General features: G+C 47.4%; 1 protein-coding gene across 7 annotated transcripts in view; it reads right to left on the bottom strand.

Annotated features, from left to right (window-relative positions):
- Positions 1-771: 771 nt before the first annotated feature.
- Positions 772-20,796, bottom strand: part of MTOR (mechanistic target of rapamycin kinase) — a 132,416-nt gene continuing 112,391 nt past the window's right edge. For 5 of the 7 annotated variants that reach the window (XM_081493286.1, XM_081493285.1, XM_081493288.1 and 2 more), the window contains exons 39-58: positions 18,494-18,745; positions 17,727-17,827; positions 16,946-17,042; positions 16,405-16,503; positions 15,991-16,113; positions 15,632-15,814; positions 15,089-15,223; positions 14,704-14,878; positions 13,293-13,428; positions 12,541-12,688; positions 11,811-11,933; positions 10,393-10,475; positions 9,255-9,327; positions 8,577-8,651; positions 8,058-8,193; positions 7,365-7,430; positions 5,153-5,233; positions 4,794-4,874; positions 2,419-2,524; positions 772-1,724 (exon numbers count right to left, since the gene is read on the bottom strand). In XM_081493286.1, the coding sequence (XP_081349412.1) occupies positions 1,709-1,724; positions 2,419-2,524; positions 4,794-4,874; positions 5,153-5,233; positions 7,365-7,430; positions 8,058-8,193; positions 8,577-8,651; positions 9,255-9,327; positions 10,393-10,475; positions 11,811-11,933; positions 12,541-12,688; positions 13,293-13,428; positions 14,704-14,878; positions 15,089-15,223; positions 15,632-15,814; positions 15,991-16,113; positions 16,405-16,503; positions 16,946-17,042; positions 17,727-17,827; positions 18,494-18,745 (2,289 nt within the window). In that variant the 3' untranslated portion in view covers positions 772-1,708. The remainder of the gene's footprint in view (positions 1,725-2,418; positions 2,525-4,793; positions 4,875-5,152; positions 5,234-7,364; positions 7,431-8,057; positions 8,194-8,576; positions 8,652-9,254; positions 9,328-10,392; positions 10,476-11,810; positions 11,934-12,540; positions 12,689-13,292; positions 13,429-14,703; positions 14,879-15,088; positions 15,224-15,631; positions 15,815-15,990; positions 16,114-16,404; positions 16,504-16,945; positions 17,043-17,726; positions 17,828-18,493; positions 18,746-20,796) is intronic. The other 2 variants (XM_081493289.1, XM_081493290.1) reach the window with 1 other exon arrangement.

Consider the following 20,796-nt stretch of genomic DNA (forward strand, 5'->3'; position numbering starts at 1 on the left):
TTGTTAGGCATGCTCTTTAGAGGAATCTAATACTTGCCAGGTCCGTTTAAGTTCTCTTCATTATTGCAACAGCTTTTTTACTAGGCTTTGCAGTTTTTAATTTTCTTTCCACCTGTTTGATACCAGTTTCTTTAAAAAACACTACTGAGATTCTACTTGTTTTAAAACTTCACATGATTCCCTCCCTGCCATCCCCAGCATCAGGTTCAGACTCCTTGCTGCTGGATTGTGAGGCGGCCGGTCTGGCCTGGATCTACATTCTAGTCTCCTTTCAGTTCCCTTATGTCCCAGTGACCGCTGAGCCGGACATGCTGAACTGTGAGGTCCCAGTGTGTGAAACTGCTGTTTTTATGTATAAAAAGCGGCCTAATACCTGCAGTCTCACATGGTTCAGGTTCACACGTGCCCTTCCTGCACGGTATTGTGCTTTCACACCTCTTTTCTGATGACGACGTCCTCGCTTGCTTCATTTGACAGACTCCTACTCCCATTTAAGACCCCCAGCAAGTGTCCCCTTTCTGTGAGGCTCCCAGTGGAACCAGTGCCCCCTACCCAAGGCTCTCGCGGCTCTCTCTTCTCACCAGGTGGCCGGGTGGCTCCTAAGAGATGTGGCTCTGTCTTGTCTGGCCTGGGAACACCCCGAGGACAGGGATCACAGCACATACAACCCTGTCCTGCATAGTCCCAGTACTCGGTGTTAGTGAATGTTGAAGGAATAACTGTTTCTTTCATGAACTAATATACAAGAATAAAAAGCCACTCATATTCATGTTTTTAAAATTCTGATGTCGTTTATTGGCACAAAAATTATTCAGATACAACACGGTGTCTAGACATGGCTACACTTTATACTTTGTGCATTTCATTTAAGATTTCTTTTGCTCCTACTTCCCGACATGTACTAGACCTTCCCTCTCTGTGTCAGCACCTCCATGACAGCATTTCCGTATTCCAAGGCCTTGCTCCAAAAGGAGGGCATTCAGACCTCACTGAAGACATCCCAGAACCAGGCCGGGGAAGGCCAGTGTGGGCCTCCTACTGCACTGTGATCCCCTCTGTGCACCTGCCCAGCCGAGGCTGCCTGGCAATCTGAACAGACTCTCCTCTGAGTGGCTCGGGTCTTGGCTTGAAGTGTATATGTCGCAGCATGGCGGGTGAGGCAGAAGACCAACCTTTCCCACCCATTTTGGCCCATCTTGCGAGGGTTGTTGCTGCGTCCACGGACCAGTGAGGTAATGAGATGGGCGAAGGCGATGAAGTCAGCTTCTCTACGTCTTTACAATCCAGAGTCCTAATCCGTGTCCTCCACGACCTGAGGCTTTGTGACTGCACTGAGTTTGCTGTGTCCATGTTGAGAGGAACGACTAGGCCATTCTCTTGTCAGCAAACACTTCTGAGTTCTTTTGTGAGTTAAGTCAAAACCCGTATTTCTAAAGTTATAGGTCTTCTGTTCCCCAAAATCAAGGGCTTGATTTCTGTAGTATTACTATGTTTACTGTCCTGGGAACCAAATCAAGCCTTGTGTTTCCAACAATATATTCTTTAACAGCAGCTAGAAAGTTGGTTCAAACCAACTTATAATATACAGTAGTTCTTTTCATTTACATTTCAGAGCTGAACTTTCTGACCATGATTTCAGTTTAGTGGAAGCAGATACCAAAGTACAAAAGCCTCAAGAGAAGTGCTGTGGGCACGTCTGTGCCTCCAGTTACCAGAAAGGACACCTAACGAGACAGGGAGAAAAGGAATATTTTAATAATCCTGGCTTCTTCAAAGCTTTATGCAGATACATTGAGAATGGAAAGAGCAAGGTCTGCCCACCCCCGGGACCCTCCCTGAGATCTCCCACAGCTAATTGTGCAGGACAGGTGTTATCGTTTCCAGCCCAGGCCAGATGCCTGCTGTGGTCCCGCAAGGACGCCTCCCTGTCACCCTCTCTCTCTAGTTTCTACCTTCAAGCATGCCTCAGGCGATTAATCAAAGCAGACCCGAGTGGTCCTTGAGGTTACAATCGCGGATGATAAATCTGTCTTTTCATCTCCTTCTCTCTGTCACCCCTCTGGCTTCTTCTCCTTTGCCCTTCCTGTATCTCTGATTTGACAGCAAAAACCCAAAAATAACACCCCCACTCCTCAAATAAGGAGGCCTCACTTATTCATCTAAGTCAATTTAACATACCATTTTAATTCACTTTGGCGTTTGCCTTCCAGATACACATCTATATGTCTCCATTTTCTCCTTTTTGGAACAATGAGCACACCCAGTGAGGATAAACTTTTGAAGAGATTTGAGACACAATTTCCCTATATGGATACCCAATTTCCCTGTATGGATACCCGCCCCCCCATCTTTTTTTGCGACTCTGGCTTTGGGGCACAGGCTAGGGGCCTGATTGCTTATTTGAAGAGAGGTGCTCACCAGCCAATGTAGCACTGGCAGAGGTTTTCATGGGATGTCGCTTGTTTGATGAGCAGCTCGACTTGTGTTGGGACATCCAGGGTTTCGTCATGAGAGAAGTCCCGACCTAGGACATAAGGGACAAAAGCGTCCAGTGTGCACCAGGCACCAACCTCCCAGCTACACAGTCCCCCAGCCAGGCTCAACTGTCCGCACAGCCTGAATCAGTTCCCCCTCGTACGTGAATATAAATGCTATATAATACTTGGATTTTTAAATTCACCTACACGTGACCCATAAACACCTGATATATACTAATAAACACACTAATATATACTCTGCTCTCAGTTTACAGAAGGTAAAGTCCTACAGTGGGCAGAGTACAGGAGTGGCAAAGATCTGGCCAGTGGGCTTCTATTCCATAATCACCCTTGAGTTGAGCAAGTGGCCAAGGAGCCTCTTTGAATCCTACCAGCCTCTCCTTCCAGCCCCTTGTCCTGCAGGGCTGCCTGCTTTTATCACACACTCATAGTCTCCTGCCTTATATGGGTGCTCAGCACTGCCTGGCCAGCTCCTCTAGCTATACATCCTTCCATCTCCACCACGAAGTTCTCTCCTCTCCTCGAGCGTCCAAACCTCTCCTCTGGCTCCTCACCCTCGGCAGGTGCCCTCATCTCCTCCTCTAGAGCCAACTGACTCACTAAGGGCAGAGTTCAGAGCCCTGATATGTTGGGCAATGTTCGAGGTACCAGCTTTGTTCAACACGGTTCAACACGAGCTCCCCCTTCTTCCTTTCCATCACCCCAGAGAGTGGGCCCTCCTCCCATTTAAGGCCGAGTTCATCTGCACTCTTGATCCATCACCTCCTCTTTGTCAGGAGCCTTACAACACTGACCATCCTGCCTTTCACTCACATCTGCAAACCCTCCCTCTCATGTGCTCACTTTTCTGTAAACGTTCCTCCTCCTGCTGAAGGCAACAGAGCCGCTCATCCAACTTCTCCCTCTTCAGCTATGTCCTCTCTCCTTCCTGCACAGCCAGACTTCCTGAGAGCTTTGAAACTTGTCTCTGTTCCTTCTCTCACTTCTCATTCTCTTCCACTGCTTTACTCTGGCTGCCAGGCTCATCAGAGCTCTCAGAAGGCCACCAGAGACCCAGAACCACCCTTGATCCCTCTCCACCTCTCACGGCCCATCATCAATCCTTTGCATTTTCCTCCTAAACAGCTCTCAACTCCATCTCCACTGCCACCCTTGTCTAATCAACTGTCCAGCTGGCACTGACTGTGGCAGCCGCTTCCTGCCCTTCAGCCCCACAGTCAGAGCAGGCAGGATCTCACAATGCAAACCTGCCCAACTCCCCTCCACCCCCTTAAAACCCTTCAGTGGTTTCTCACTACCCACAAGATATAGGGTAAAAACAGAAGGCCCTGCATGGTCTGGCCCTGGCCCTCTCAGAGTCCAAACACTTTGCATTATGCTCTTCTCACCCTTCTTGAGGGCAGTTTGGTCTGCCAGGCTTTCTGACCTTTTTTTCTTGCTATCCTCCCTCCCACCACAGGGTCTTTGCACATGCTGTTTCCTTTACTTGGAAGAATCTGCCCTAATTAACTCCTCTAGCAAATTTTAGCTCCTAGGTGGTTTGCTGAGGGAAGCTTTTCTGGAAGTCTTGGACTTAAAATTCCCCTGTTACTGTCATCACAGCCCTAGTCTCTCTTCCACTTACAACAGTAATCCTCTTTAGACTCATGAAAGCAGGGAAGATGCCTGTTTTTAACTGACATTGTTTCTTCAACATCTAGCACTTGCAGGTGCTCAATGAACCAACATGCCTTGATGACAGAGCTTATGTGCTGGGCCTCCTACGTTCCAGTTCATCCTCACTGCCTTCTGAGTGAGGTGTTCTTGTCACTTTCTGGCGAGAGGAAGAGACACAGGCCTGTGGGGTCCCAGCAGTGGTGCTGGGCCTTTGGCCTCCCTGCCTCCCACCCCGCGTCACACCATCTGGTCAACATGACACGTCTCCTGTTCAAAAGTAAACGGTGTTCCCATCCAGGCTCTCCACTCCGTAACAGCTACCTGAGCACAGGTGGACAGTGAACCAAGTGGTCAGATTTGCTCTAATATTCACCCATGATGATAAATTTTCTTGAATTGGCTGACTTTGGACTCAATAGAACTTTACTGTTAAACGTCACTGTTAAAACGAGATTATTACTTAAAGGAAGTTCACTGGTCATTAGAGAATCAGAGAGGATCCTTCACTGGTGGCCTCAGAGACACTCCAGTTAGCAGCACAGGGTCACAGTTTAGGCACCAATACCACTAGAAACCGGGCTGAACACCCACTCAAGGAGATTTTATGTTCCTTTTAAGTAGACACATACACACACTCACCAGTGAGCTTATCTCGAACCCTGTTAATAATCTGAATAGCCTTCTTATTTAGGGCCTCTGGTTTCACCAAACCATCTCCAACTGGAATAAACAAAAGCAGAAATAATAGTAAGATTGGATCATCATAACAGGTTCAATGCACACCTATGTTTTTCTCAAATAATCACTTTTGTTAAGTGTGGAGCAATTCTTCCTCTTTGTCTATCTTTGTCCTCAGAATATAATGAGAAATTCATGGGACCTTTGCTGCTCAAAGGCAGTTCTGTTGCTTCCTCTTACTGACCCTCCTCCTGGTGTTCACAGCTGCTCTTTTCTTAATGAGCTAGTCATTGATGCAATTCCTCAGAGGCTGGACTTACTGAAAGAATGAATAGATTCTGGCACTGTGGTCCCCGTTTTCTTATGGGCTGGTTCCCCAAGTTCCACACCATCCAAAATTTCTAGGAGGGAAAAAAATCAGCAGAAGATTCAAACACCAAGAAGCCACTGTTCAAGGTATTAGCTCTAATTCTTCATGTATGATCTCCCTTTTAACACCTGCCCCACCTGTCTCAGAGGAGAAAGGAAATAGGAAGTGTTATGCTCTTTATGAATTTAACATTTTTTAGGGAGTTCCTGAGTTGTCTAGAGGTTAGGACTCAGCGCTTTCACTGCTGTGGCTTGGGTTCAATCCCTGTTCAAGGAACTGAGATCCCGCAAACTGCACGGCACAACTCCCCCACCCCCTCAAAGAAAGGTTTGAAATCTGCATGAATTTGCAAACACACAGCATTAATAAAATGTTCTGACATACAGAATAGGCTCACGGGTCAAAGATCTGGCCACAAAATTTGGTTGGTTGGACCTGAACTGGTCATAACATAAAGAAAACTAGCTTTCAAAGGATCACACGTATGACTGAAATGTTATTCCTTGGAGGAATTTATACATCAACTCTGGGGAGAAGTCCACAGGCTTTACGCTCACCCTCTGCTGACTGTGGCCTTCAGGAGAGGCATCTAGAATCAGAACTCTGAAGCTATTTACACACTGCCCTGGGACACGACAGGTCTTCAAACCGAAGCTAGTGATGATAATATTTTACTCCTTGGAGTAAACTTGGAACTTAACTTGGAGGCTTAACTTGGAGTCCTTGGAACTTAACTTTTGAGGCACATACAAGCAACCAAGTCTACCACCACTGGTGCCACCAGAACAAGCTGTCCTAACTCCCCTCGGTATATTGCAGGCGGCACATGGCAGTCCCAATAATGTATTAACAAGGCAGACCCTGAGAGTTATACCAGTAAGTGTCACATAATCTGGGTGAGACCAGTCATCTGCCCGAGGCCCCCAGACACTGTGGGTGATTCAGGGATTCCCAAGTCCTATCATGGTGTCCAGGGTAGAGTCCAAGCTATTCGTGGATGACACAGATCCAGGATGCCCATTTCCTGCTGAGAACTCTCTCTTCCTTTCTACCCATCCAGATCCCACTCATCCAGTAAGATAGCTTCAATTCTACCAGCCCACAGGCTCCCTTATCCCTCGCAGTTCAGAGTGATACCTCCTTTCTAAGGCCTACCACCCCTGGTTCCCAACCAAACCACATGGCAGCTGCCTACCCAGTTTAGTGTGCTGCTCTATTATCCCATATATACTCTGGGATTCTGTGCTTCCTCAGAGCATTCTCAGTATGTCACATTGTTTTCATACCTCTGAATACCATTTGGCCCAGCTGGTAACCAGTTGCAAATGTTCCGCAAGTATTTGGAGAGAACGTTTAACTGTTTTACATCCCAATGGTATTTCCAAAATATGACTGTGTAGGATGTTGTTGAATGTGGGGGTCAAAGGGTTGGGTTAGGGATAAGGGGCAAAGGGGAGGGGTAAACGAGTCAAACAGCTTGACTCTAAGACGTCTGAGAGCAGGGAATACATGGAGCCTGTTCTGGCTCTCAGAGGGGCGTCATCTTCTTGTAACCCTGCTTTGCAGACCACGTTGCCGGGAACAGTGTGTCCTGTGGTTTCCCAGCTGCTCAGTCAGCAGTGTGTGTACATTTCCGCTGCTTCCATCTTCCCATTCCTGAGCTATTCCCAAAGCTTTAGAATTAAGGTAACATAGCTAGTAATTATCCCAGACACCATTTAAGGGCATGCTAAAGACTGGCTAATACTCAGACATACTTTAAAAAAAAAAAAATTTTTTTTTTAAATTTATTTGACTCTGCTGGGTCTTAGTTGCAGCACATGGAATCTTTGATCTTAAATGTGGCATGTGGAATCTAGTTCCTGGACCAGGGATCGAACCCAGGCCCCCTACATTGGGAGTGTGGAGTCTTACCCCCTGGACCACCAGGGAAGTCCAATTCAGACATACTTTAAATTGATTGTGTTTTTACATATAGATTAAGATTGGATAGTGTGATCAAAATTTCTGAGCTTTAGGTACCCACTTCTTCCTGAGAGGCACTAAATAAAAAATACATTAGATGCTTATTACTTAAGTCATGCCTTCTAAAGGCAGTGACAAGGCTTGCCCTATTCTAGAAATACCCAGGACAAAAACAGGACAGAGTCTGCAGCACTCACCTACTGACTGGCCAGCAGAGTAGGAATCTGTCCTCGTCCGTGATCGCTTGTTACCTTTGGTGTTTGCTAGGGAAAGAAAGAAAAGGAGGGTTAAAAAGTGCTTCAAACTTTGATTTGAAAAAAACTTGGCTGATATACTTTCCCTTAATCATAAAAATATAATTTTCCCAAAAGCCATAACTAAGAGAAAACCAAAAATGTAACACTTAGGAGTAAACAGGGGGATGTTCACAAGGCATCTGATCCTGAGGGGCATTTTATATGGCTGAGTGGGATTCAGACGATGTAAACTGGATAACGAGTGTGTGACAGCTGCAGTGGAGAAGACGTCTCTGATTAGTAAACACCTTCTGAGGAGGTTGGAATAAAGAGTAGACTAAGACACTGTTGAGATAGCACGACCGTTTGCAAATCCTGTAAAAATTCCATCTGCTATTCAACATAACAAAAGTCACTAGAGTACTTATTTTTTCTGAAAAATGCTTTCATCAACATCTAAACTGATGACCAGAATTTTCTTAGTTAATAAAAATACTTGATTTCCAGCCACCATAGCTGCCCTGTGGAAGTGTGGTGTGGCAGCTGATTACTGGGTCTTGGGGTCTGTGTGTGAAGGGGGGCAGGACTATGAGCTGGCCATGCCCACTGTAGGAGGGGGTGAGCCCCAGCACCCGGGCTCTTGCTGAAACTCACTGTCCATCAGCCTCCAGTTCAGCAGGGGGTCATAGACGAAGGCTTCCAGCACGGCCATGACGCTGTCCTTGTGCTCCCGGAGCACCTCCATCACGGTGTGGCATGTGATCCTGTAGTTGCCATCAAGGCCAGTGACCTGCGGACGGGCCAGAGGTGCGCACCACGGAAGTCACCATGCTGGTCCCCGAAGGCCTTACCACCAAGCATCACCTCAGAGGGTGTGTCACCCCACTTAGAGAGATGACATGGTTATCACCAAGGGGCCAGGCTGGGAATGCCTTCAGAGCAAAGGGTCAGGAATGTCATTCATATGAAACAAGGTCTGGCATAAAGGTTGGGTAAGACTTTTAAAGACTGATCATTTCTAACGGGATGGAAAATACCAGGAGGATACAACTACAGCATAAGCTGGGCATGTGGGGAGCTGGAGATCTAACAAGGAAGGAAGTCTGTCCTTGGAGAGGGGATGGAACTATACTGGTCCCACTTCAAAGCAGCTTGTTACTAACATCCACTCACCTCCATAGCATTGGTCAGCATTCTCGTTAGTCTAAATGGAATCTTCTCTGGGAATTTCTCTCTGGTCATAGCAACCTAAGGGTAATAAAGGGAAACCAGGTCCACTGGTTAGACTGTCTTCCTCAGCCGGAGCCAGGTGCAGGTAGATGGCTTTCCTTTGCATCACCAGCACAGATTTCAATTAGAGCATAGAAAGGAAGCAGCGTGAGTCTAGTTTAGTGATGGGACTTATCGCTGGGATTTAAGACAGCTAAAAATTTAAAAATAAAAAAAGAGAAGTTGGGGGAGTGGGTAGGGAGAGAGAGGAAAAAGATAAGTGTGTATCATGCCCAGGCCTTCAACCAGCATCTCCTTTTCTGAGTCCTGTAACAGCAAGAATCAAACAGCATGTACTTCATCTGTTAGATTGATGTTCTATCACCTTGAGAGAAGAGTCAGGGGTAAGAATACGGCATTTGGGCTTTTTTTTTTTTTTTAATAAATTTATTTATTTTAGTTGGGGGCTAATTACTTTACAATATTGTAGTGGTTTTTGCCATACATTGACATGAATCAGCCATGGGTTTACATGTGTTCCCCATCCTGAACCCCCCTCCCAGGCATTTGGGCTTTTAAGTTTGCCTAAATGGTCGGAGTGGGGTAGAAGGTGGTCCTCTGGGTTCTGGAACATGTGCTCACCTCAAAGCAGTCCCCAAAGTCAATGTGCAGGATCTTTCCACTCAGCCGGTCCAGCATCAGGTTGGATGGGTGTCTGAGAAACAGAAGAGAGAACAGCTCAGAAGAACAAATCCCCAAGTCTGTGAGACTCTAGGCCAGGGGTTGGTAAACAACAGCACTCAGGCCAAAGCTAGCACTCCACCCCCAACTTTTGCAAATAATTTTTATTGGAACACAGTCATGCTCATTTGTTCATGCACTGTTTTGGGCTGCTTTTGTGCTACAGCAGCAGAGATGAGTACTTGTGATGGAGACTGTAAGGCCAGCGAAGCCTAAGATATTTACTATCTGGCCCTTTACAGAAAAAGTTTGCTGACCCCAGTTCTAGGGCTCAAATGAGAATTGATCTGTGTGAATCACAAGTTGCCTCATGATACCAAGACAGTTTGTTTTCCCAAGGTCTTTGGTCACAGGATAAATGGTCACAGGTTTCTGGCAGTGCTGACATCTCAGAGTGACAAGGCTCTTTGAGATGGGCTCTCATCTCCCTGAGTCCCTGAGCCCCTCCAGGCAGGAGCATCTGGGTATTCTGGACAGGTACTCAACTAAGTTTTTTAAAAACAGGAATTTATTATTTTTGTGGGATTAAATTTTTTTACTGTCAAATAATTGCATGAGAATGATCCCAGAAGAAAAATTATAGACATCAGAATATTATTATTTTTTAAAATTTCTGAACTTCCTAAATGACTTTTGCAGTCAGTACATTTGCATGAAATTTAACATGTAGAAATATCAGAGGGATCTACTTTGGTTGGTTTCAATTATAGAAATAGGATTATTTATCTTAGCATAGTGATGATTGATAAATGTTTATTGAATCAATAAAATCAACTGGATTTCATATGGTTTTTAATACATTAAATCAACCTATGGAGAAAGTACCCTTGAACTATGGTTTTTCTTCTCTTTAGTTTGACATGCTGTTTTGATGGCATGGACAATAATAGGGGACTAAGGTTGATGCTGCAAAAAATGCCTAAAGTACAAAACACAAATATTTACCAAACGGTCATAAAGCTCACTGGAAAACAAAATGAAATCATTCAAGAAAACTATATAACGGAGAATGAAGATTCAAAGAAACAAATTCACTCACCTATCGCCCAGGCCCAAAATATACCCAACCATAGACATGACTGCTAAAGAGCGGGTATAATTGGTTCTTCGATCAAACCACACCTAGAATACAGAAGCACATGTGAACCGAGGCTCTGAAAACTAACTGGTTTTCAACACAATTATACCCTAATCAGTTGTTTGCTTACAGTCCAACAATAACCAGTTAGAATGTATAAGGGAACAAAAATCATTCATAATTACAAAATTAATAAACTCTGATCAGAATAAACTCAATTGGAAATGTGTAGAACTTAGATGACTAAGTAAATTAAACTTTGCTTAGAAATATAGAGACTAGAGTAAACGAAAATATCCATTTAAGGATATCCACTTAAGACTGAAAAGATGTAATATCCTTCCAGATTGTTTAATACATTTAATGTAATTTCAATAAAAGTTCATCGGCACTTTCTTGGGAATCTTGACAAAATGATCCTAAAATTTACCTGGAAAAAAATTACATGTAAATAACTAATGAGAAAAGACTTGTATTAACAGTGGGATACTTGAGGATAAATAGGCAGAAAGATCAATGATATAGAAATTCTAGAAAGAAATTCAAGGGCATACAAGAATTTAGTATATATGTATAAAAAAAAAGAATTTAGTATATAGTAAAAGTTGACTCTGTTACAGTGGTGAAAGGATGGATTATTTGGTAATATTGTGTGTGTGCTAAGTCACTCCAGTAGTGCCCGACTCTTTGTGACCCCACGGACTGTAGTCCACCAGGCTCCTCTGTCTATGGGATTCTTCAGGCAAGAATACTAGAGAGGGTTGCCATGCCCTCTTTCCGACACAGGAATCGAATACGTGTCTCTTAAATCTCCTGCATTGGCAGGCAGGTTCTTTACCACTAGCACCATCTGGGAAGCCCCTGGTAATACTGTCATGTTGGTTAATCACCTTACAAAAATAAAATCTATACCCTAACTTTAAATTCCAACTTGGGTTAAGGATTTAAATGTAAAAATAAATCTTATAATTAGTACAAGAAAATCTTGAGGTGGAGAGAGCCTTTCTAAATATAAAGCCAAGGAAACTTGAAAGGATTAAAAAATCTATTAACTTCTAACATTTAAAAATGTACACCAAAACCAAAACCAAAACTTCAAACCTAGAAACATACAATTAACAAAACTGAAAAACCAGAAAAATAGGAAATTAATAATATATATGAAAAAGATTTAACAGCCTTAATAAAATACTATTATAAGCAACAGTTGAAACATGACACTAACTACAGCTAGACTGTGTGGCTCAGCCATTCGGTTTCTGCTCTAAAAGACTACACATCACCCACAGCTAATCGTTACAGGACACGTCCACCAGGTGCACAGGAGCAAACGAGCCATTCCTGACGAGAGGGGAGGTTGGAGGGCAGGGGCGCCATACCTCGGAGCTGGGGCTCTTCAGCCACAGCAGTTTGGCCAGGTCATCCCCAGCTGTGTTGTTGACGGCGTGCTCAAACACCTCGACCTTCTGCATCAGAGTTAGGTGGTCATAGTCCGGAGCCATCTGCACCAAGACACAGGTGCTATGAAAGAGGAGCCCAAGACGAGCAACTCACATCCGGGAAGAAACAAGGCTCTGAGACCAGGCAGGGATGGGTTCTGATTTCACCACTGCCACCAAAAGGAGAAGGGGAACAAGGAGAAGCAGTGGCCACTCTAACCTGAGGACCACGGGAGGGGCCAGGGCACAAGGGGCGAGCACCAGGCCTTGCCTCGGTATCAGCGTCAGTGCGAACAAGAGCACTGGGAGGCTCATCAACTTCCTCACTTTCCTCCCTCACACACCTACTGAACACTGCTTCCCCATTCAGCCAGTCAGCGCTCTGTGTACAGTGTTAGGATCAGCAGATGTATGTTGCCTGACGAGTAATACCATCCAGTCTCACGGAGGGTGATGAAAACCCAATGGCTAGGCTTTAGGATCCTAGTTTCTTAGAGAAGGTTATCTGCTTGAAGACTTATACCATTAATCCTTTGTCAACAGCTAATTCCCTTGAATAGACTTTTCAGTGATGGAACAAGGAAAACAGCTTTGTACCAATTCCCGAACTGACTTGCGAGCTTCGCCCCCAAGACACTGAAGGGTTGGGTCTGGCAGCCTCATCACGTACCCGCAGCATGATGCGATGCTCGATGTTGAGAAGGATCTTCTTTTTCTCCCTGTAGTCCCGGATGAGGGCGTGCAGCGTGTCACAGTGGGGGACCCAGCCGATGAGGCCCGAGTTGGTTGATAATGGAATGACGGCGTATCTCTGGATGCTAAAGCCCACAGGAAAGCAGGGTCAATGAACAGAAAACAGAGCAGACCTTTGAGCCACTTGTGGCACATGCAAACTGGTTTTAATGAGCCTGTCCACACAAGGCTATTGTGTGATGAGGGACGTGGTGCGAAGCATAAAGCCTAAAACACAATCGGGGTTGATGGAATGAAGGTACCACCAGCCTTCCCAACCTGCCTAACAAACTCACTGCTTTGGGGGAACAATCCCATGATGACTTTTAAGCCTAAAATGACCTCCCCACTTAATATCCATGTTCTTAATAGAAAGAGGAGTGAGAGAAGCCTGAGGACAGGAAGGGCTTGTTAGGGCTGTCATTTCATCTGGCGTAGAACACATCAAATTTGTGGAATCTCCCATCTAAAGGCCATGAAATGTTCCTTTCTGAGTCCTCTGAAGGACTTCCCCTGAGAACACTCTAAAACCAATGGAGAGTCTTTCTCTTTGACATCTCAGCTACTGATGACCTCCTGTCAGGTACAGAATCATTTACTTGGCAAAAGTAAGTGACGATCTGGAAGAGAAGTAAGAAATAACTAGATTTCCCTAGTTATCTAGGGCTGTCTCTGTGGCATCCTGAATACCTGAGGTTTTTCCGAAGAGACGTCGGGTCATTGGCCAGAAGGGTGTTGACCAGGCCGAAGAGCTGCATCACCCGTTCGTCCTGCCGCAGGTCCTCGTGGCCCTTCAGGAGGAAGACAAACTCGTGCCCGTTGCTGCCTGTGGGGAATGAAGCAGGGAGTAGTTAGCGAGATGAGAGGTTTTCCATCCTGTCGGCTGGGGGACCACCGCTGCATTCGCGGGTCAGCAGACACATACCATACCCAGTCACAGTCCTGACAAATGGAAGAAATGCGCCATAGAATGGGTGAAAAGAATGGTCTTCCTTTTGATGGTCCCCCAGTGAGATGTTCGAATCAACGGTAAGTAAAGTTTTTTTAAAAAGCTCTGTCTTCAAGGGCCAGGAATGAGTCTGTACAGAGATGGTCACTCTACATGTTACCTCCCCAACCCACTTTCTGTCCTGCTCTGACCTTAGAAGCCTAACTCCTAGAGACCACATCCCCTGGGCTCCCTACTGTGCTTGGCCAATGAGGGCACTGGCAGGAGGTTAGAGGGTGGAAGAGGGAGAGGTTGGGGTACCTGCCCCTGACAACTGGTCAGGTTCTGGTTCTAGAAGTAGCTCCCTCCCTTGGTCTGGACCATGGCTTCAGGGGATGCCCTCTCTTTCCAAGTTACAGCCCTTGCTGGGCTCCGTGCCCTCTAGGTCTGAAGGGCAGGGGTGAATAATTATACACTTCATACTGCTGGCCCTCTTAACTCAGCCATGCCTCTGAAAACAGTCCTTCATTAAAGTCTCTTTAGTTAGAAGCTGCTGAAAGCTGACCAACATGCATATTAGTATTAGAAGAGACCAGCCTACAAAGAGACAACCACCCAGGGACCAGCATTTGCCACTGCTGGTGAATAATCACTGTTTAAGAAACATGAGTACTGTTAAAGGTGAGAGAGCTCTGAGTGCCAGCAGAACACTCAGGCCTTCAAAACCACCCTCCTGGTAGCACATGCACTGTCAGAACTACTGCTTCAGTAAGTTCACTTTACAAAGCATCCCCGCAAAGAGAGGATGTGAAGTATAAAGGACACTCCAGCCCAGGTGGCCCTCCTCGACGTGGCCTGTCATCTGCTGTGCTGCATCCGCAGCCTCTTTCTTCCTCATCGGCCCCCCGACCACCCCCCTGCCAGACCCCCCCTCCACACTGTAGGCCTGCACGGTTCCCTTCCACCTGCTCTGGGGTGGGGCTGATAGGCCTCACCTAAGGAAGCACAACAGTAGGAATCAACTAGAAATCCCAGCGAGGACGTCCTCTACTCGACTCTCAATACATGGGAGAAAGGTTTGCAGTGTGGACAGCAAGCAGTCACGTCAGGAGGGGAGGGGTCCCCCGGGCTGGGAGGGAGATTCGAGTACCAAAAGTGCACGAGGGGCCTTACCCATGAGTGTCAGCTTCCGGGGCCTCTGCTTGGATGTGATGACTTGCAGGGACGGCGCGATGGACTGAATGCGAATGATGGGCTGGTTGGGGTCGTAAGTTCCCGGCACAGCCAGTTCCAGATCCCGGCACATCAGAAGTTTGGGGGAGACGTACTGCAGCTCTAAGGATGTGAGCTGTGAATAGTTACCACAGAGTTTAGCTTCCTGCCTTTTGGGAGACTGTTTATGTATTTTTCAATGGATTGTTAGTAGCCATGACTTGTCCCAAAGTCTGCAGGTAGAAGTGGAGCCAGGTGCTGGGGGCTTAGTGTCAGAATGTTCACATGCAGCAGAACAGAAAGGACTATAATGACTGGTAACCCTGCTAGAACCATGAGATCCTACCTGAGGCAGCTGCTTGGAGATTCGTCTGAACACGTGGTAATAGAGGTCCCAGGCTTGGGTGAGGTCCTTGACGTTCCCTGATTTCATGTACTTCCTGCACCATTCCTGGGCCTCCATTAAATCTCGACCATACGCCTGAGAGGGGAAGCAGGAGAATGCACAAGGTGTCACTTGTGTTGACTAAGCCCAACTCTGAGTCCCCGGCAGGCAGCAGAACTGCTCGGGAGTGTACGCCGGCTGTACGGCACTGGCTGCGTTGCTCAGCAGCTTTCCAGTCCTGGAGCCCCACTCTCAGGATGGCTTCTCAGGTAAAGTGAGGTTGGAAGAGAGACGAGGTAGCCTCATGAAGTACCTCGTGGTTTTCCAGTTAAGGTTTTGGAAGCGTTCTTGTAACTTCACGACAATTGTATTTCTGGTGTTTTATATCCTGTGACCTCCCTCCATCAGAATACATTTTATTCAAGTCAGCAGAAAGGTCAGAGGGAAAGAAGTCTGCTAAGGACTTTGGGGTCCCGTCAATTCACGTCTTTTTTTATCCCATACCTGGTTAAAGGATGTTTCCTTCAGTGTCTGGGGTCCCCGCTCCATCATGGCATGCAGGGGCTCCAGCACCTCGAACATGCCTTTCACGTTCCTCTCCCCAAAGTACAAGCGAGATGCCTCTTCCAGGCCTTCGTGCCACATCTCGTGCCAGAGGATGGCCACTCGGATCAGCTCCTCACTCACCTGGATCAGAAAGGGGAAGGAGGGACATGCCCAGGGTGAGCTAAGCTCAGAAAGGCCTGTCTTGGAGAAACAGGAGGAACTCTTTCCGGCAGAAGGAGTATGCGGCCCCGCCCTGAGGAAGGAAGGCTGTCTCATTCGAGACTTCTGCTCGGTGGCTCGAGTCCGCCCAGACTTACCATCATGGCCTGCTGCACCAGGGTGTTGCTGTGCTCGCACATGTTCTTCAGGATTTTGTTGGCTGCGTTGTGCCGGGCTGTGGTGGTGGACTTGGAGGCCACTGTCAGTGGGTAGATGAGGGCCTGAAGCAAGTACAGAAGGAGCGTTTGCAAACGTGTAAAAGGAGGATGACGAGAGTATGGTGCTGACACTCATTCGAGTCTACCAGGCAGGGGCTGTGTGGCCTTGGGTGGAATTTTTTCTTTCCCAGAAGACCCCTGGGTCCCTGAGCCTGCTAGCTGGGCAGACCCTCCTGGGGGCAGGACAGGACTCTTGGCTCCCAGGGGCATTTGTGTCCCTAGAGCAGTTTTAGGAAAGGTTGATGGCCAAATCAAAGGTCAGTGGTTAGAAAACTGTCTGGAGTCTCCACGCACCTGGGGGTGGTATCGACCGATGTCTGTGAGAAGCTGGTGGATAAGACGTCCCACCAGGGGCCTCGGTGTATCAATTCTTGCAATGAGCTGAGGTATAACCTGATATTCAGAAAGACACAGTATGCAGCCTATGAGATGTGGAAACAACTCCAATTATTCTTCTGAGCCATGAAGAGCTCTTGCAACTGGTTTGATAGATATTGATGGGCATGGAAATGGTTCATTCTCTTCACTTCCCTAAAGGAACTGAAGAAAATATGGAGTCTTGACCTTGGGGTTGATCATTACTTCCTTACCACTGTATAGTGCATGCTTCCTTGCTCCTCTCAACACTGCATGATTCCAAGAGAGACGAGGAGCAAGACCTGACCCATCCTCACCTGTAACCCAATGCCCTCATCTGTAACCCAGTGCTCTCACCTGTAACACAGTGCCCTCACCTGTGACCCACTAACCTCACCTGTGATCCAGTGTCCCCACCTGTAACCTAGTGCCCTCATCTGAAATCCACCTGTCCCCACCTGTAACCCAGTGCCCTCACCTGTAACCAAGTGTCAATCTGGATTGCTTTCACCCCTTCCACTAAGGCTTCATTTACATCTGGCCAGTGACCATAATCAAACCATAAGGTGAGGACTCTGGAAAAGAAAAAGGAAAGTCATAGAAAATTTAATTTGCCAGGTTTTGCCTGCTTTCTCATCTTTAAGACTCTCTAGAAGAGAAGTACTGGCGGGGTCCCAGATCAGTGACTCTCCAGTGTGCTTGGTCTCGGGAGCACTTGGGAGTGGGGTGGTGGTGATGGCTGGCAGTGCCTGACTGGACACAGGAAGACCATCCCCAGGGAATGACTATTTCACTCCAGACAACAGAGAGGGATCACCATAGCACCAGTTCATACATCTAAGAGATGAGTCCATGGATAAGCTTCACATGTGTAGGAAGAGTTGCCTCTAACACAGTAGCAACTAGGAAACCTAGCACTTAGCCAGGAATCCCCCAGACGCAGGAGGGCTGGACACTGACAGCCTCTGGACTGACCAGCCTGTTATTTGTTTGGGCCTCTCAGAGTCACCTCTGAAAGCTGAAGGGATTCTAGCAATACTCTGAGAAAGAGCTGGGCTTCTTCTTTCTACATAACAGGTTACACACCAGAGTCCTCAGGCATTGCTCCTTCCTCTTTGCAGATTTTACCCACACCAATGAGGCCCAGTCAGCTGCGACTCTGGGATGTACTCATGGGGGTGAGGAGGGAAAGAGGACTTTACGGCTGACTCCTGTGACCTGCCCCCAACATGGCCCACCAGGACTTCCCTTCCTGATACCTGAGCGTGTCCTGGAGGTTGTTGCCTCGTGACAAGGAGATGGAACGGAAGAAGCCCTGGACAGCAGGAACAGTGTACATCAAGAGGGTTTTGGACAAATCCTGTTGGAATACACGTATGTTAGTGACACTCCCACTTCAGCTTTCTCATCTGTGAAATGGGCAGAACAGCCCACTAAACAGCACATCTCCAAGAGTGGTTATGAGGATTAAATCAGTTAATGCACAAAAAGCCTTTAGATAACACGACATGTAGCAAGCACCCAGTAACTACAATGGTGCCCTAACTGTTAATATCTTGGGCTAACAGTGGCTTCCTGGACAGGGCGGCAGCGGAGGTGGGGCTAAGGCCCTGAACATGCTGATCTCTGGGCTTATCAGCTTGAACTGACTGCCCCAGGGGAAGTGGAAGGGGAGAGAAAAAAACAGAGAGTGGATTCTGCTGGGCTCTGTGCTCAGAGTGGGCCCACAGATGTGCAGGCCACCCCCACACAGGTGGTGGGCATTAGGAGAATGAGCTCAGCCACATGGGAGGCATGACAAGGACCTCATTCTTCAGCATGGAGGCTATGTCAGGTCCCCAAACGCAAATACACACACAGAAGTACCGTCTAAACAATGCCAGATGGCAAGCCATGCTTTCTGACTTCCTCCAGGGCTTCAGAGCAGAGCCTCAGGCTCCTGTAAGCCTAACCAGGGCTTCATCCTCAGGGTGCCTGGTGCCCGGGTCACTCCGTGACTGCGGGGGCGGGGGGGTGGGGAGGGTACCTCGGTGACCTTCTTCTGCAGAGGAGACGGGGTAGGGCTGTTCTCGGTGCTCTCAGCCTCGCTCTCGCTGTTGCTCCCCTCGGTGCTGGTGGCGGTGGCTGTGGCCGTGGCCGCTGTGGTGGCAGCAGTGGCTGCGTTAGTGATGTTGGCCCCACTGGCGTGTCGCAGCTTCTTCTTCTCGTCGCGGGCTTGGTTCTGATGTTTGTAGTGGAGCACAGCCTCGAAGTTCATCACTGCCCATGCGTGCCAGGCCTGGGGGCGGGGTGAGAGTACAGACAAGGGGGCTGTGACAAGCGCTGGGGCAGGAGGCTCGGGTATCAAGGGCCTCGAGGGGTGTGAGGCCACAGCTGAGGCTAAGCAAGGGCTGCCCTTTCTTCTCAGTGGTCAATAAAGCAAACCTTCACGTCACTTCAGAGGAACACTTGGGAATGGGGCATTTCACTAAGTCCAATGTGATCCATTCATTCTGTGGTGCATCTGTTGTATCAGGGACTGTGGTGGCTGATGTAGGATGGGGGAGCATGTGAAGAGGAGCACGCCATGGGCCTTGACTCAGGACCTCTTCATCTAGAGAAGAGGTCGCTCAAAGACCTGCAAATAGGCAGAATGGGACAGGGGCAACGAGAGAGAGACAACAGGAACACCAGGTGCAGGGCTGGGAAGGCTTCATGGAGGAGGGACTTGGGGCAGATTTTGAGCCATGTTAGATGGGTGAGGAGGGAATAGGAAGGCACAGCAAGGATGTCCTGTAAGAATAGGGACGAAGATGCAGATGGGCAAGCAGCGTGGTTCACAGGAAATAGACATGTGCCTGAAGCTTAGGACACATACAGGAGGGCAGGGTATTCCCAACAGAGCTTTTAAAGATGGGTTAAGGGGCTTCCCTGAAGGTCTGCTGGTTAAGAATCTGCTTGCCAATGCAGGGGACACGGATTCGATCCCTGGTCTGGGACGATTCCACATGCTACAACTAAAGCCGGCACTCTAGAGCCAGGGATCTGCAACTACTGAAGCCAGTGCACCATAGAGCCTGTGCTCCAAAACAAGAGAAGCCACAGCAATGAGAAGCCTGTGCACCACAACTAGAGAGTAGCCCCCACTTGCTGCAATTAGAGAAAAACAAAAAAGACCTAGCACAGCCAAAAACAAATAAATAAGTACAGTTAAAAAAGAAAAAAAAAAAGATACGTTAAGGGAATTCCCTGGTGGTCCAGTGATTAGGACTTGGTGCTTTCACTGCTAGGGCCTGGGTTCAGTCCCTGGTCAAGGAACTAAGGGCCTACAAATTGTGGCTCTGCCAAAGGAAAAAAAAAAAGAGAGATGGGTTAAAAGCTGCGTTTGAAAGATTCCTTTGGTAGCAGATACAAAACAGATTATGGAGGACAGCGGAAGTTCAGAGAGTGAAGGTGGAGGTCTTAACCAGGTAGAGGACAGTGGGGAAGGGGCCACACCAAGAGCACAGGCTAGCCACGGAAGGTGACTCGCGGTCACCATTTGTCCCTCACACCTGGCTGAGGGTCTGTCGGAGGTCAGTGGTCAGGGACTGCCAGCCAGAAGAAGCCTTTGGTGCTAACTTCTCACACCTCTGAGCGTTTGAGCTGTAGTAATGCTTTGAGATAGCATGGCCTGGTGCACAGGGCATGAGGAAGAGTTTGATTTGGGACCTTATAAATTTGCAGTGATAGCAAGACATTAAATAATCCACTCATAGTTGGAACTTTCTGGATAACTGGTAAATTTCTTTGAATCCCTTGCTAAAAACCTTGCTTTAACACAGGAGTGCCCATTTCCCCAGCTAAGCAAAGTAGATGAATCACAATCAACTTCTACTTGATGAATAAGAATCCTACAATGGCCCAGGCTCAGCTTTCCCACACCTTCGTTTAATCCACACACACTTGTATATGTACTATGAGTTGGGGGTCACAGCAAACAAGACAGAGAGAGTCCTGCAGGCATGTGGGACTAACACGTACCACAGATGGGAGATGACAGCACAGACTCAACAGGCCCAGACCAAAGCTAGTTTTTTCTTCCTTTGTTTCTTTCAGAAAAGTTGAATGAAGGAAAGTAATCTGGTTAGGACACAGTTCTAATTAGTAAGGCTCCAGCTGGTCAAGGGTTCACTGGACATATTCTTCCAGCCTTGGACTGAAGCTGTCCTAGACAGAATAATTACTGCTGCTTTCACAAAATGGGCATTTTTCAGATCAGACTGATACGTGCTTAAAGCAGGACAAGAATTTTACTGTAGATGTTTCTGGGGCCTTCAGATGCAGGTTTTGACCCCAGAGGGATTCATT

The sequence above is a fragment of the Giraffa tippelskirchi genome, chromosome 5, assembly GCF_054371585.1.
Source record: "Giraffa tippelskirchi isolate mGirTip1 chromosome 5, T2T-mGirTip1v1.2.pri, whole genome shotgun sequence".
NCBI classification, from domain to species: Eukaryota; Metazoa; Chordata; class Mammalia; order Artiodactyla; family Giraffidae; genus Giraffa; species Giraffa tippelskirchi.